This window comes from Peromyscus eremicus, chromosome 7 (genome assembly GCF_949786415.1).
Source record: "Peromyscus eremicus chromosome 7, PerEre_H2_v1, whole genome shotgun sequence".
Taxonomy (NCBI): Eukaryota; Metazoa; Chordata; class Mammalia; order Rodentia; family Cricetidae; genus Peromyscus; species Peromyscus eremicus.
Window position 1 is genome coordinate 102,150,556 of NC_081422.1, and position 17,990 is coordinate 102,168,545.

Here is a 17,990-nt window from a genome sequence, read left to right on the forward strand (position 1 = left end):
ATGTAGCAAGAAGGGCCCTGTGAGGCTAGAGACCTGGCTCATTGGTTAAGAGTACTTTTTGCAAGCACATAACAGATGACAATTTTCTGTGACTCCTTTTCCAGGGGATCTGATCCTGGAATCTGTGGGCAATGCACAAGTGATTCAAGTACATACATGCAGGCAAAAATAGCCATATATATAATAAATAAATTTAAAAAAAGCTAACAGAATAGTAAATTCTTTAAACTTTGAGGCCAAAAGAACGCACGAGCATAAGAAATGATAGATGCCCCTTACAAAAGCTGAATTATAAGATGTTACAAACATGTTGCAGAAAAATAGAATACACAATCCAGATACCCATTTTCTAAAAACCTGTAGCTTTGGGCTGGGCCTGGTAGCCTTTAACCCCAGTACTCTGGAGGCAGGTGGATCTCTGAAAGTTTGAAGTCAGCCTGGTCTACAAAGCAAATTCCAGCCAGTCAAAGCTATTTGGTGAGACACTGTCCACCCCACCTCATCCTACCCGGAAAAACAAACAAACAAACAAACAAAAACTGGTGATACAGCTCAGTTGACAGAATGCTTACCTAACATGCACAATGCACTGAGTTCATTGCTAGCACTGCTGCCACTGCCAGGCATAGTGGCAGACACCTATAATTACAGCACCCAGGAGGAAGAAGCTACTTCAAGGTCTCTCTTGACTATACATAAGAGTATGAAGGCTAGCCTAAGGTACATGAGACCTTTTCAAAAAAATTTTAAAAAGAGGCTCATTGGTTAAAAGTGTTTACTGTTTTTGCAGAGGACCTGGGTTCAGTTCTCAGTACTCATAGTGGATCATAATCATCTGTAACTTCAATTCCAGAGGGTCCAATGTCCCTTTCTAACCGCCACAGGCACCTGCACTCACAAGATGCACAAAAATTCACACACGTACACATACACATACAAATATATAATATTTTTAAAGTACATAATTCAGTATGGTTACAATTGCACAACTATCAACACTACCTAGTTCTAAAACATTTTACCACCTTGAAAAGAAATCCCATATCCATTAAACAGCCATTCCTCATTCCCACTAATTTTCTTTCTGTTTCTGTGGCTAGATCTATTTTAGATATTCCATAAAAATATAGTCACAGGCCGGGCGGTGGTGGCGCACGCCTTTAATCTCAGCACTCGGGAGGCAGAGCCAGGCGGATCTCTGTGAGTTCGAGGCCAGCCTGGGCTACCAAGTGAGTTCCAGGAAAGGCGCAAAGCTACACAGAGAAACCCTGTCTCGAAAAACCAAAAAAAAAAAAAAAAAAAAAAAAAAAAATTATATATATATATAGTCACAAAAATATGTGGTTGGTTGTGTCTGGCTTCTTTCATGTTTTCCAGGCTCATCCACATTTCAGTGTATTTTAGCAACTCATCCCTTACAATGGAGATTTATATTAATTGTGTCAACTTGTTTCCCTCCACCAACGAAATTCCTTTGTTGTCATACACGAGCAGTTTATTTCTAGTGCTCAACAGTATTCCAACTGTATGCAGTATACTCTACAGATTAGCTAATCATCAAAAGACATTTTTCTCCTGACACTTTCCCAGGAATACAAGTCAAGGTAATATATTTAAGGAAGCTATGTTTGCAAAGAACAAATGAAAAATGAAAAAGTCTATAATCTTGTACTTGTAATTCCAAAACTCAAAAATATCTTAAATAACAAGTTTTTTGTCAAAATTCCAAAGCTGGCTGGGGGAGGCAGTAAACAATGGACAGTTTTACTAGATAACCCCAACTGACCTGAAACTTGCAATTCTATACCTTGGCTCCCTCAGTGCTGGAGTTACAAGTGTACATCATCATATCTGGCTTTATAATGAAACTAAAAGGATCAATTCTATACATTCTAAATATTTCTATTATATTATAAGTAACATCTATGACTCTGGCAGGACATCACTCAATCTAAAACAACTGGCTAGTTGGGTTGCAATAGTGGTTTTCAGACAGGGTCTCATGTAGGTATAAAATGGCACTGAACTTTTTATATACCTTAGGCAGACCTTGAACTCTTGATCCTTCTGTCTCTACCTCATAAGTACAATTTGTGTGTGTGTGTGTGTGTGTGTGGGATGCATGTGCATACATGAGTGATTGTGTGTGTGTGTGTGTGTGTGTGTGTGTGTGTGTGTGTGTACATGGGGGGGGTGTCTTACAAAAAGGCATTTGATCCTTTGGTACTGACTTTCAGATAGTTGAAAGTCACCATGAAGTGGCTGGGAATTGAGCCTAGGTCCTCTGCATGAGCAGCCAGTTCTCCCTCTCCCTCTCCCTCTCCCCCTCCCCCTCTCCCCCCTCCCCCTCCCCCTCTCCCTCTCCTCCCTCTCCCTCTCCCTCTCCTCCCTCTCCCTCTCCCTCCTCTCCCTCTCCCTCCTCTCCTCCCTCTCCCTCCCCCTCCCCCCTCTCCTCCCTCTCCCTCTCCCCCTCTCCCTCTCCTCCCCCTCCCCCTCTCCTCCCTCTCCCTCTCCCTCTCCTCCCTCTCCCTCTCCTCCCTCTCCCTCTCCTCCCTCTCCTCCCTCTCCCTCTCTTCCCTCTCCCTCCTCTCCTCCCTCTCCCTCTCCCTCTCCCTCTCCTCCCTCTCCCTCTCCCTCTCCTCCCTCTCCCTCTCCTCCCTCTCCCTCTCCCTCTCCCTCTCCCTCTCCCTCTCCCTCTCCTCCCTCTCCCTCTCTCTCTCTCTGAGACAGGGTTTCTCTGTGAAACAACTCTGGCTGTCCTGGAACTCGCTCTGTAGACCAGGTTGACCTCGAACTAACAGAGATCCATCTGCCTCTGCCTCCTGAGTGCTGGGATTAAAGGTGTGCGTCACCACCACTGGAGCTTCAGCCAGTGCTCTTAACCACTGAGCCATTTCTCCAGCCTCTCTTCATATTTTTCAACACAGGATCTCTCACTGAAACTGGAGCCCAGCAATTCAGCAAGAATGGCTGGGCAGCAAGCCCAGCGATACATATCTCCACCTCCCCAGTGCTGGGATTATGGTTGTGTGCTGAGGTGCCTGACATTTTATGTGAGTGCTGGTTCTCATGCTAAGGTGACAAGCACTTTACCTAGTGTGTCAACTCCTCAGCTTTTAGAAATATATTTATTTTAGCCACCACCAACCAGAGGTGCTAACTTTCTAATAAGATAAGACTAAAAAAACAAAACAAAACAAAACAAAACCCACCAAATTTAGCTGTGCAGTGGCAGCACATACCTTTAATCCCAGCATTCAGGAGGCAGAGACAAGTGGATTTCTGAGTTTGAAGCCTGCCTGATCTATAGAGTGAGTTCCATGATAGCCAGGGCTACAAGAGAAACACTGTCTCAAACAAACAAACAAGTGTTAATAGTGATATATCCTATATATCTAATAAATAAGAACTTAAAAACAAGATAACTATGGAGTGATGGTGGGCAAAGCTTCAGTGTTAAGTAAAAAGGGAAGCCAAGAACTAAATCCTAGAAGATAAGTGGAGATCAAAAGGAAGAGAGCAGTTAAAAGGATTTGACAAAGAAATAAACAGGTACTGGTCAAAGACTGAAGACAAGATAATAGGAAGTTAGAAAATGATACAGAATGAGATCAAACAGCCAAAGACCAGAGTGTAACACGACCTGACTGGCATTGTTTAAAGTTCATTCTACTTGTCACCTACAGTTATAAAACTAGTAACATGGAATTGGTAACCAAATCTTTTCATTTAAAAAAAAGAAAGAAAAACTACATATTGAATATACAATCATTTCATATAGCAAAAGGCCATTGTTTTTAACAACCTTAAGTCAGCCAATTATGATTCTAGTAACTATTACAGCTTAGCAAACTTAAAAACTTCTTCTTTGGATCCTACACATTTATGTCATTTTACCTTGCTTGCAAACCTGACTGTTGAAATGGAAATCACTGAGTATTAAAGAAACTGAAGAGTTTAAACTGCTGCTTTTTAAACATTAAGATAGCTCTTCTTTACTAACGATATCAGTATTTAATGAAAGCACAGTTCATGACACAAGACTGAAACTCAGACTATCACCCTATAAGTTAAAAGCATACCTAGGTTAAAATTCTATCTTTAGTTCTCAAAAGAGAGCATATATCAGACATATGCAACAAACACCTACGAAATTAAGGCACACAGAACATACCTACTCTTAATCATGTCTTCACAAAATCAGGGTTTTCTGAGAAATAAAACTTCTGAATTTTCTCTCAAATTACAGGAAAAGTATACTTGTAGACTTAAAAGCCATACTATTTTAAGCACAATAATTTATTTTTGTGTGTAACTTTTCACTGCAGAACTCATGAGAACAAAGAAGCTATCTTACTAAACACAAAAATCCCATCCCAAACTGGGTGGTGAAGACACACCCCTGTAATCCCAGAATTAGGGAGGCAGAGGCAAGCAGATCTCTGTGAGTTCAAGGCCAGGCTGGTCTACAGATCGAATTCCAGGATGGTCAGGGCTACTCAGAGAAACCTTGTCTCAAAAAACCAACACTCCCCCCCCAAAAAAAATTCCATTCCACTGTAAATTATTTAAAAGTTAACTATAAAGTCAGGTTAATAATAGCTCAAAGATAAAATGCTTGCTCAGCTCACACAAGAGCCTGGGTTCAATCTCCAACACTAAAAATTTAAATAAATAATGGATTAAACAAATAATAAAAATAGCCAAGTGGTGGTGGCACAGGCCTTTAATCCCAGCACTTGGGAGGCAGAGCCAGGCGGATCTCTGTGAGTTCGAGGCCAGCCTGGTCTACAGAGCGAGATCCAGGGCAGGCACCAAAACTACACAGAAAAACTCTGTCTCAATAATAATAATAATAATAATAATAATAATAATAATAATAATAATAATAATAATAATAATGAACTATATCCTCCAAAATATGACATACTGCTGCTAGAAGATGCCTTTAAACATATTACTGAGACTCTATGTTCTATGAAATGATAAATGCTCTATTTTCTTCAGTTAAAACTTCTACACAACAGATCACTTAAAGATTACCTTTCTTTTTATTTACTTAATTTTTGGTTTTTCAAGACAGGGCTTCTCTGTGTAGTTTTGACTATCCTGAACTCTCTCTGTAGACCAGGCTGGCCTCAAACCCAGAGATCTACTTGCCTCTGCCTCTGAGTGCTGGGATCAAAAGTGTGTGCCACTACCACCCAGCCGATTATCTTCTTTTTTTTTGGTTTTTCGAGACTCACAGAGATCCGCCTGGCTCTGCCGCCTGAGTGCTGGGATTAAAGGCGTGCGCCACCACCGCCCGGCTATCTTCATTTTTAATCTACTTCATATTATGGAGTCCCAAAAATATTTGGCAAAACTTTGAGTACATGGTATTTCACTTCTTTCTACTTTCCTATAAGTAAGATTTAAAGGAGGTGACCAAAGGTGGCATTCAAAAATACTAGGAACATACACTGCATTTCAGACTTCAGACAGAGGTTAAAGAGAAAACTCTTCTAGACCTATTCATGGATTTCAAAGCCTGACCTGTGGCAGGACTCTTCTTAGAGCAAAACAAAGTTGGAGAAACTATAAGTTTGAACAATTTCTCTGGTAAGCTGTTAAATTTCAGTTTGAAACAATGAAATATAAAACTTTATACACAGCAAGCTTATTAAATCTCACTAGGCTCAAATGTAAGCATCCCATCATCATGAAAAAACATAAATACCAAATTTAATAATTTAATCATATAAAACATTCAAAGACAGATGCTACAGCACGCACTTTGTATCTCACAGGGACTCAGAAGAACTGGAACATGCATCCTCATTGCCCATGTGTGGACAAACAGCCATACAAAGAACCACAGTTAAGACTAAAGCTGCTTGTTATTTGAAGGCAACAACAAGAAACTTCTGGAAATCTTACTTGTGACTTCTTAAAAACAAATTTTTGAGTAGCACATGATGCAGACATCTGTCCAAGACCCTTCCTAGCCCAAAATTACATGCACACTAAAAAAACTCACCTGTGTTATACTCCTTCAACTGCAACTCCTTCATAGGTATGCCATCAGAAGTTCGAAAGGCATTAAGAATCTGCAAATAAATGACATTTATACTACTGATACAAATCATAGTTAAATGGTAATTTTTATACTTCCCTACTGGTTTTTACTCTATACAATTTAAAGCTATGATTATTTTATAAAGACAAAATTAAGTTATGTTGTAGGAATCTAGCAGAGTCACTGATAAACATTAGAATGAATAGTGTATCTAGGTAAACATTATCTGTATCTAGGGTAAACATTAGACTAAATAATTTTCTAGAAGGACTTTGACCTTGAAGAAGTCATTGTGGAAAACAGTGACTTTGGTCACAAGACCCTCGTGGCATACCTGAAGCTCTTCAATTATTGGGTACCAAAAACAATACGCAATAAAGACTAAAGTGATAGGGGTGTGATGCTTTCCTTCAGAAAAACATATACATTAGATCAGGGACTTTGGTATTAGGAACTTGTTTACCCAAAAAACAACTCTGTGTACCAATCAATAAATATTCCTTTTTACAGCTGTTCAAGGTTCAGTCAATCAGAGGCTGGACCTTCCTGTAGCCACAGAAAGCCTAAAATTACATCTTTGCATTATTCTTTGACCAACTCACACAACACAACACCGACAAAACCACACACATTCTATGCATTCAAAAGGTGATAAGTGAAGTTGGGCATGACTGGACAACATAGACCTATGATCCCAGCAAGCCAGAGGCTCAGAAGCACTAGGTGAATGTGAATGGGGGGAGGGGGCACACAGAGAAAAAAAGAAACAGAAATGGAATACAACATACATGGGCAGAAGAGCTGGATTAATAATGTGGCTCAGGAACTAGGTGTGGTGGCACATGCCTTTAATCCCAGCACTTGGGAGGCAGAGGCAGGAGGCTCTCTGTGAGTTCCAGGCCAGCCTGGTCTACAGAGTGAGTTCCAGGACAGCCAGGGCTGTTAACACAGAGAAACCCTGTCTCCAAAAACCAAAAAAAGTCAAAAAGACTGTGACTCTGGTAGAGTGCTGGCCTAGCATAATTCAAGGCCTTGGATTCACACCCAGCACTCTTCAGAAGAGGCAAAAGAACACAGCTTTAAAGAGCACAGGTTTTGAAATCTATATGTATTCCAAACCTCTCTTTACTTGCTGTGTGTAACCCTTTAATGCTTAGTGTCTTGTGTTAAAAATAATGCACTGAGTAAAATCTAGTCCAGTCCAGGGCCCTACTAGACTCAAACTTAGTCTAGTTATTTGTTCTGTTCAGGTTTGAGTTCAATCTAAAATGGCCCCATCCTGGATCTGACAAGGTGGCTCAGCTGGTAGGGACATTGAAAGGAACAATTGAAGGGACAGTAGCCCACTCAAGCATATGGCTGTGGCAGGCCTTGCTCTTCTTCCCCATGCCCTCTGTCTTGCTAAAACAAAACAAAACAACAACAAAAAAACCCCGTCAGATTAGATTCCTAAACCTAGCCACTAAGGTCTATTTCTTTATTTTGCCACTTCCTCCTCCTGAGGCTGACTACCAAGGTCCAGCTATCAAAAGTCTCCTTTGGTTCATCTAATGAACGTGCCCAGTTAAAATTAAACACCTCATCCTAACGCGAGGTTTCCCCTTCTACCTTTATAAACTGTTATTTGCCTATGTGCCACATCTGTCTCCTCCCTATCCAGAGACAGTCCTTTGTCCCTCAGGGACCAATACCCCTGTCCCTTTTCTCTTGTTCCCTTCCCCTCCTCCCTCATCCCCTACCTCTTTTACCATGCATCCTAGCCCATTCTAACACAGACTTCCCGCCTTTTCTCCTCTTAAAATCACACCTGCAAGGACATTTGCTATTGTTTTCTGCCTGAGTCAGGAAGCATATCTTTAACTTTTCTTCCCTGCTTAATAAAGGCCCTCTCTGTAAAACAGGTGTTTGGGTGTGATTTGTGCCTAATCCAGGTCTAGAAGGGACCCCCCCCACACACACACACACCCCATGCAGGAGTACCCTTCACAAACAAACACACAAAAGAAAGATAAAAATAAAATCAGGGGCTGTAGAGATGGCTCAGCAGTTAAGAGCACTGGCTTCTCTTCCAGAGGACCAGGGTTCAATTCCCAGCATCCACATGGCAGCTCACAACTGTCTGTAACTCCAGTTCCAGGAGATCTGACACCTTTACATCAATGTTCATAAAATAAAGTTAAAATAAACGTAAAAAAAAATAAAAATAAAATAAAATCAAGTCCTGCAAATTTTTCTCTGACTTCTCTATGTATGATATGGCATGCAAACACTTGTCCCCACATACATGAACATGTGCAGACAAATAAATAAAAATAAAAGTAATTTCAAAAGAAGAAAAGAAAATAGCCTAGTCCTGATGACACTCTAAATCTTTTGTTGTTGTCTGATACGGGATCTCACGGAGCCCAGACTGGATGACCTTGAATTCCTGGCTCTACTGTCTCTAATTCCCAAGAGCTTTTAAATCTCTAGTCCTCTACCCCCCAGAAGATTTACTACTACTTAAAACTATTTTCTCTCTCTCTCTTCTCTCTGGTTTTTTTCAAGACAGGGTTTCTCTGTGTAGCTCTAGCTGTCCTGGAACGCACTCTGTAGACCAGGTTGGCCTTGAACTCAGAGATCTGCCTGCTTCTGCCTATGAGTGCTGGAAACAAAGGTGTCCACCACCATGCCTGGTTTATCTCTCAATCTTTCTAAAATTGTAATTCTGTGATATGTGTGTCAGTGTCTATGTATGGGTATGTGCACATGTGTCTGTGTGTACATGAGAGCAGATACCCTCAAAGGCTAGTAAAGGGGTATTAGATTCCCTGGAGCTAGAATTATGGTCAGTTGCAAGCTGCCCAGCATGCCCAACTAACTAACCTTGAGGCCACTAAGAGAGCAGCAAATGCTTTAAACCAGTGAGCCCTCTATTGTCTATCTTTTGCTTGCCTTTGTATTATTCATGAAGGTAGCAACTTTATTATCACTGGTCTATTATTCAGTGCCTACCACAGTGCCTGGTGCACAATATAGGAAGGATATCCTTAACTAAAAAGTCTGGAACCATGGGGGCTGGAGAGATGGCTCAGCAGTTAAGAGCACTGGCTGCTCTTCCAGAGGACCCAGGTTCAATTCCCAGCACACACATGGCAGCTAACAACTGTCTGTAACTCCACTTCCCTGGGATCTGACATCTTCACATCAATGCACATTAAATAAAGTTAAATAAATTATTTTTTAAAAAAGAACCAGGATGAGGCACAGATCTACACAGCACATCCAAATGCAGGCCAGAACTACATAGCAAGCTGCAGGCCAGCAAAGCTACACAGTGAAATTGAGATTGTGTCCCAAGGAAAAAAACAAAAACAAAAACAAAAAAACAAAAACAAAAAGGCAAAACAAAACCCCCAAATCTCTGAAATCCAAAATGCTACAAAATATGAAACTTGTAAGCACTTTAGATTCCAGATTAGGAATGTTAAAGTAGCGAATTCTACATAAATATTCCAAAATCTAAAAACCAGAAAACTTGAAATACACCTGGTCTCAAGAACTTCTAACAATGGCTTTTCAACCAATAGTGAAGTAAATAAATTAAAAGTACTTACTCACAGGACACTGTAATAATTAAATGAACTAATGCTTGTTAGCCTTTCATAATGACATACTTTTACTTCTAATAATAACCTAAATAATTCTTCCCTTAGTTCTGTCATAATTTGGCAAGAAAATCATTTGAAACAGAGCAATTAGGTAGCTCCCAGTTTTATTTGTTTTTGAGACAGGGTCTACGTAGCTGTACTGGAACTCACTGTGTAGATCAGGCTAACCTGGAACTTAAGAGATTCACCCAGCTCTGCCTCCTGAGTGCTAAGATTTAAAGGCATATGGCACCACACCTGACCTGGTTCAGTCTTTACTAATGTAAATCAAGTGCATCTCTGTGCATGTACTCCTGATATAATATGGTCTCAAGAATCATTATCAAGTCTGAATATACCTATCGTGTCATTTTACAAACCTTATGTCAGTGACATCGAATAAACTCTACAGGTTATTCCAAAGTTACTTCCTGGCTTAGATACTGTACGATAGGTATTCTAGATGTTACCACTGAGGAAGGTAGATTGAAAAATATATAAGCCTTCCCTGCTTATTTATTTATCAAAATAAAGTAGCTAGGTAGCTGGCCCGGACTGGTTTCTTTTTTGGGGCAGGAGGTGGGAGGTACTGAGGACTGAACCTAACTAAAGTATGTACAAAGTAAACACTGTATTTACAGTTCTTTATACTTTTATTTTAAGACAGGGTCTCATTAAATGGCCTGGGTTGCCCTGAGTCACTCTGCAGCCTAGGCAGGCCTTGAACTTACAATCTTGACTCCTGAATAGCTAAGATTATAGGCCTATGCTACCAGATTCAGTTCTGGCTTCTGTTACCAAGCCCAACATTGGCACTGAATTGTTTGTGGGTTTTAATTATTACTTTTAGATAGCATACCAAATAATAGATTTTGCTGCAGTATTTTCATACATAAATATCATTGTACTTGCTCATATCCACCTTGCCCCACTATCCTTTCCTAGGGCTCAAACTCTTCATCCTTCTATGTCAGCCTCCTGAGTACTGATTATAGGCATCTATCACAATACTTGACTCTGTACATCTTTATACGTTCCCATGAATCTATAATTTTTTAAAGTGATTTTAATTTTTTTTTTTCATTGTGAGACAAAGTCTCACAATGTAGTTCAGGTTGGCCTCAACTGGCAATCCTTCTGCATATATCCCCCAAATGCTAGAGCAGTAGGCATGTGTCACTACATCTGGGTTCTTTGTTTTTCAGCTGACAGAGACAGAGAACATTTGCCTTACCTCTTCTTTTGTGGCATTTTCTGGCACCCCACTTAATCGAATAAGCCTGTTAGGTTTCTCCTCACTTGGGCCAGTTCTATAATCTTGATCCTTGAATTCAGAATGTAAAGTTATTTTACCAACAGATTTATTTTTACATGTAAAATAAAACCCAACATGAAATATAGTCAAGATCAAAAGCGATCTGCATTATGTTGAAGAAACGAAAGCTTGCAATCTTCTTTCATTTTCCCTCCTAATATCACTGGATTATTAGTATGCTAAGACCAAGGCTTACTGGGGGAGTCTTAAAATAATAAAAAAGCATGTTCTAAAATCCTCAAAACCTACTATTTGGTTACTAAGTATTAAGCTCACCAAGAGACAGGCCAGGCATAGTGCATGCCTTTAATCCCAGCACGTAGAGGGCAGAGGCAGGTGAATCTCTGAGATCAAGGCTAGCCTGGTCTACATAGTGAGTTCCAGGACAACCAGGGTCTCACAGAGAAACACTGTCTCAGAGGGGGGGAAAAAAAAATCACAAAATAAAAGAAACGTAAGTAGATACGGGTAAAAATCTATTTTAAGATAATTTTCAAATATAACTCTCCTTGCTTAGATTTAAGAAACTTAACATTTAAACTAATTAAGCTAGCTATAAGAGGAAACTTGCAACATTAACATCATATCCTCATGACTGTAAAAACATTTCTAAGCATTCTCTAAATGAACTTAAATAAGAAAATAAATCCTAATTCACAGGGACGGCAAAAGCTGTGAGACTCACTCCCTAAGATTGATAATTTGAAATCAAGTTTATCATAGGTCATTTAAATAAGTACAATAAAGCAAAACAATGACTAAACACACATCAAAAACATGATCTGAGCCAAGGGTCTTTCTCTAGGTACTTAAACTCCATTATTCCACTTTCAAATACAGAGTTTGCTTTTGAATGGTTGTATAAGAAAGCTTGAGGGGGGCTAGAGAGATGGCTCAGAGGTTAAGAGTACTGGCTGCTCTTCCAAAGGTCCTGAGTTCAATTCCCAGCAACCACATGGTGGCTCACAACCATCTCTAATGAGATCTGGTAAGCTCTTCTGGCCTGCAGGGATATATGCAGGCAGAATACTGTACAAATAATAAATAAATCTTTAAAAAATATTTAAAAAAAAAAAAAAAGAAGGCTTGAGAGACTGAACATCTTGCATTCTATACTTCACCCTTGAGAAAAGCATTATTAACCAACTCATCAACATACCTGAAGGTCCTGTTGGGCATCTCGGGACATTTTGCCCTGTGGAAAAGACTTGCTCTGGCCATAGCCAAACATCTGGCTTCCTGGCAACCTATGATCCACATCACAGTATTCAATGCTTCTGTAATCAGTGTCTTGTCGACCAAGAAAGTCCAAATCACCTTCTCCTTTAAACAGACCAGCATCTGAACTCTGCTGTTCACCTGCAGAAAGCTTTGGCTTGTCTTGATCTTGAACTGGACTTTGGCTGTTCTGAAAGTCTGATGGAGATTCATGTTCAAAGGTTCCACTTTGTGTTTCTCCTTCTCTTGTTTCTGAGTGCTCAAATTCTCCCTTCTGAGCACCAAAAGCAGGTCTTTCTACTGCATGGTCACGTGTGGATTCTTCTCTCTTGCTCACATTCATACCAGAATGTTCCCTCTCTTGTGTAGGAGGCTGAATGTAATCCAAAATTTTTGGGTCCACAGGGGGCATCTCCCTATCTTTAAATTCCATACAAGGTCCTACCTCTCTGCCCCTAAAATCTTGGTAAGTCCTAGAACGGTGTCTACCTCTAAAATCCGAATGTGGAGTATCCCTGTTCCTAAAGTCTAGATCAGTAGTAGCTGAACCTCGGCCTCTAAAGTCCACCTGTGTTCCGTCTTTATCCCTGAAGTCCAAATCAGATACATCTCTGTTCCTAAAATCAGAACGAGACTGATCTCTGGATCTAAAATCCAAATCTGATAAATCTCTTCCCCTAAAATCTGTATGGGATCCATCTCGGCCTCTAAAATCTAAATCATAAGTGCCCCGCCCCCTAAAGTCAGATGGAGGAACATCTCTACTTCTGAAATCAACAGGGTGAGAATCTCTGTCTCTGTAATTCATATGAGGAGTCTCCCTGCCTCTATAATCCATAGGAGTACCATCTCCACCTCTGTAGTCCATAGGCGGTCCTTCTCTATCCCGAAAATCCCCAGAATGTATGTCCCTATTCCTGAAGTCCAACTGTGCTGAATCTCTGCTCTGGAAATCCGAGGATGAAAAATCTCCCCCTCTGAAATCATGTCCAGGTCCCTCCCCTCCTTGATAGTCACCATGTGGTCCATCTCTAGCTCCATAGCTGAAAGAATGCTCCTCTACATTTGCAAAGGGAGGTCCTGAATGCCCCTGGAAATCAAAGGGAAGTGAATCTCTGCCAGGAAAGTTGCCAGAGTGTCTCTCTTGAGCATGACTCTTAAGGGGAGGAGGAGGATAATCCCTGTTCCACCCGGGAGCAAACCTTTCTTCTTGGCTCCCACTGTAGAAACAAAGACAGGGTTATTCATATTGTCCAGAGAGTTTGAAATCTACACACCAGCATATTCTTCTCTAATCACAGCATATTCTTCTGTAAACACATTTTGGGGGGGCAGAGTTCTGTAACAAGGTCCTAGATCTGCAGAAAACAGCAAGTTTTGCTATTTTAAGACGAGGTGTCCGAGTAAACTTTTATGCTCCCATTTCAGAACACGAGGTAAGTCAACACAAGGTTTTCAACATGACTGCTGCAGAAAAAGCTTTCACCCAGTCCTGCAACAGGGAAAATCCGCAATACCAGATAAGCTAACAAAGGAACATGCTACAAAAATTCCCATTTTCTACCAAGGAACTTAAAATTCCAAGGTCATCACGACAATTACTATACATGTGGAGTTGGGGAAATCAATGCAATTTTCTATTTGTTTGGTTGTTTTGTTTTTGAGACAGGGTTCGTTATACAGCACTACCTGGCCTAGAAATCACTATGTAGATCAGGCTAGTCTTGAACTTGAAGCAATCTTTTGTTTCCTGAGTACTGGAATTATAATAAACAACCATGTTAAACCTCAAAGTATAAAATTTCTTGTTTCAGGAAGTGTCTTTCTCATTGCTGTACCGAATAGTAAACATTCCAAAAATATTTTGTTGTATCTACATGAAGAGTTCTAACCAATACAATGAGTAAAGGCCAAAAAGAGGGAGATTAGTTGTATATCATCATGACTAGTAGTAGCACTAAACCCCAGTTCTACTGTGGCTCTACCTCAGCTGGGTCCAATTATACTATCAAACAGCATCATCATAGAAGACAATGTCAATCAACCATAAAGCACATTAAGTCATCTGTGCCAAGCTAAAAATTATCTAAAAGCTTAAAGCTGAAAGTGACCAAGAGCTAGATCTTTAGGCATAATCTCCATGTCCCAAAAAAAGAAGTTAACACACCAGATTCTAATGCCTCAAGCTCACTTTGAGACAGGGTTTTTCTGTGTAAAAGCCCTGGATGTCCTGAAACTTGCTTTGTAGATCAGGCTGGCCTCAAACTCAAGGAGATTGGCCTGCCTCTGCCTCCTGAGTGCTGGGATTAAAGGTGTGGGCAACCACAACCTGGCTCAAGCTAACTTTTTATTGCAATAAAACATACTTTAAAAATACTTACAGTTAGAGAAACAACAACAACAACAACAAAAGTATAGTTGGGACAGAAGAGATGGCTCAGTGGTTAAGAGCACTTGCTGTTCTTCCAGAGGCCCTAGGTTTGGTTCCCAGCGTCCAGATGGCAGCTCACACCCTGTATACTCCAGTTCCAGGGGATCTGACACCCTCTCAGGAAGCAGGCACACATATGATGTGTATACATTCAGGCAAAACATATACTCCATTTACATAACTCAATAAATAAATGAGAGTTGCCCAGTCTTTCATACTACCAAATATCTTCCCTTTGGCTAATCACTAGAGCATTTTATACATTTTGGCTTTGGTCAAAGATTAAGGGACAGCCAACATGGTGGTATACAACTATTAATCTCATTATTTGGAATGTTGAGGAGGATGATCCTGAGTTTAAGGCCAGCCTCAGTTATAGAATGAGACCCTGTTTAACAAACCAAAACATCAAGGAACTTAAATAGGCAAATAGGTGCCTGGGAATCCCAGAGAGGGCAAATGAAAAACAGGAAATAAAAATGACTAAAGGGCCAGGTGATGGTGGTTCACACCTTTAATCCCGGCACTTGGGAGGCAAAGGCAGGCAGATTTCTGTGAGTTCGAAGCCAGCATGGTCTACAGAGTGAGTTCCAGGAAAGGCTCCAAAGCTACAGAGAAACTCCATCTCAGGGGGGAAAAAATGACTGAAGGGCTATCTATTACTTGGCAGTACAACAAAAGCATAGAGATTATCAGGACCAACTCAAGTCTCTCCTCCCCCAAACACAGAGATTCTATCATATGACCCTTCTGAGCTCAAATTATACCACCACAGTAAAACTCAAAAGACAACTGACTCGGGCTGGAGAGACGGCTCAGAGGTTAAGAGCACTGGCTGTTCTTCCAGAGGTCCTGAGTTAAATTCCCAGCAACCACATGGTGGCTCACAACCATCTAGAATGAGATCTGGTGCCCTCTTCTGGCCTATAGTCATATGTGCAGGCGGAATGCTGTATACATAATAAATAAATAAATAAATCTTTTAAAAAAAAAAGACAACTGACTCTAGGTCACTCAGTTCAGGAGAATTGTTACAACACCATCACCACTCCCTTTGTACCTTATTTTTAATTTATTATTTGTGTGTTTTATACACACACACACACACACACACACACACACACACACACACACACACGGGGGTGGGGGGTGGGGGGTGGGGGGTGTGCATTTGCTTGGAGAACATTGGGCTTCTTCTATGGGTCTCTACTTCATTTTTGAGACACAGTTTCTCACTGAATCTGAAGAACACTGTTTCAGCAAGGCTAACTGGACTGAGCTTCCAGGATCATTCAGTCTCCACCCTTCCAAAACTGGATTACAAACACATGCTGTTGGTTTTTGAACACAGAGTTTCTCTGTATAGCCCTGGCTGTCCTGGACTCCCTTTGGAGACCATGCTGGCCTCACAGAGATCTGCCTGCCTCTGCCTCCTGAATGCTAGGATTTTAATGGCATAAACCATCACCACTCCCACACACCATCTTTTTTTTTTTAAATGTAGGTACTAGGGATTTAAATTCAAGTCCTCTTGATTTCACAGCAAGCAGTCTTGCCCTGTGAGACATCTACTTTTTTCATAAAGTAAATAGAAATTTAAAACATTAGCCTAAACATTAGAACAACGTACAATTAATGGGTTTTTAGAACATGAAAACTTCTATTGGTTTTCAGTAACACTAGCATTAGTTATGTCTTTGTGGTTCATCATACACAACTTTAAATATTCTTCATAAGAAATAAAATTTAACACAAAAATTAGAATGTTACCATTCAAAGTGTCTGCCACACTTAAAAATCATTCAAGTCCTATTAATTGGCTTTTTGGAATACTTAAGCTTCTGCATACACTCATGGAATGACTGCTGAGGCATCTAAAAGTATGCATTTTTCTGACCAGAACACATCTAGTATTGTCCTTGAATACTGCCATGAGGATTATCATACCCTCAAGTCAAGCAGATCTACAGTAACCTACCACACTACAGTTCTTATATCTGTATTTTATAGTCTAATCAAGAAACAGTTCAGCCAGGTGGTGGTGGTGGTGGTGCTTGCCTTTAATCCCAGCACTTGGGAGGCAGAGGCAGGCAGATCTCACTGAGTTCAAGGCCAGCCTGGGTCCACAAATTGAGTTCCAGGACAGCCAGGACTGCTACACAGAGAAACCCTGTCTCAAAAAAACCAGTTCTATTAATATATAACAGCAGTAGTGTCAAGAGTGGTGACCCATGCCTTTTATCTCTGTGAGTTCAAGGGCAGCCTAGTCTACATAGCAAGTTCCAGGCCAGCCAGGGATACATAGTGAGACCCTATCTCAAAACAAAGAACAGCAGTGGTTATAGAAATTATTTTCAACTAAAGTAAAACAATTTTATGAAGTATTTCAAAGGGAAAATAAAAGTTATTTTTCTGGAAGATAACTTGCTTTAATTTGTGAGTCTCCCAAAAATGGAATATTATCTCCCTCTGGTCAAAAATCTTAAAAATTAAGGGTTAATGAGTTGGCCCCAAGATCTCTGTGAGGCCAGCCTGGTCTACATATCAAGTTCTAGGACAGTCAGGACTACATAAAGAGGCCCTGTCTTGAAAACACCAAAACAAAAACCCAAGTACTCAAAACACAAAAACAAAAACCTAAGTACTCAGGAGCCAAAGTCAGGAGATCTGTGAGTTAGAGGCCAGCTTCGTCTGCATAGTGGGTTCCAGGCCCACCATGGCTACAAGTGAGTGAGACTGAACACACACATGCCACACACACATACATACATACACCTCTCTCTCTCTCTCTCTCTCTCTCTCTCTCTCTCTCTCTCTCTCTCTCTCTCTCTCTCCTAAAAACACCACATAAGAGCTAGGTGTGGTGGATACCTGTAACCCCCATTTTGGAGAGGCTAAGGCAAAAGGATCATGAGTTCAAGGCCAATTTGGCCTACATAGAAAGATCCTGTCTCAAAACAAAAACAAGCCAGGGGGTGGTGGCCCATGCCTTTAATCCCAACACTTGGGATGTAGAGGGAGGCGGCTCTCTGGGCTGGAGACCAGCCTGGACTACAGAGTAAGTTCCAGGACAGCCAGGACTACACAGAGCACAGAGAAACCCTGTCTCAAAAAAACAAAAAACAGCCAGGCGGTGGTGGATCACGTCTTTAATTCCAGCACTTGAGAAGCAGAGCCAGGTAGATCTGAGTCTGAGGCCAGCCTGGTCTACAGAGCGAGATCCAGGACAGGCACCAAAACTACACAGACAAACCCTGTCTTGGAAAAAAGGAAGGAAGGAAGGAAGGAAGGAAGGAAGGAAGGAAGGAAGGAAGGAAGAAAAGTTTTTAAAACACGGGG

General features: G+C 40.8%; 1 protein-coding gene across 6 annotated transcripts in view; it reads right to left on the reverse strand.

Moving 5' to 3' along the window:
• Positions 1-17,990, reverse strand: part of Rbm6 (RNA binding motif protein 6) — a 122,778-nt gene that overhangs the window by 85,745 nt on the left and 19,043 nt on the right. For 4 of the 6 annotated variants that reach the window (XM_059268603.1, XM_059268600.1, XM_059268601.1 and 1 more), the window contains 3 exons: positions 12,162-13,440; positions 10,922-11,011; positions 6,020-6,089 (listed from right to left, as the gene is read on the reverse strand). The exons of 1 other annotated variant lie outside the window; for it this stretch is intronic. In XM_059268603.1, coding sequence (XP_059124586.1) covers positions 6,020-6,089; positions 10,922-11,011; positions 12,162-13,440 — 1,439 coding nt within the window. Of the gene's footprint in view, positions 1-6,019; positions 6,090-10,921; positions 11,012-12,161; positions 13,441-17,990 lie in introns of those variants that run through there. One more of the 6 variants, XM_059268605.1, reaches the window with a different exon arrangement.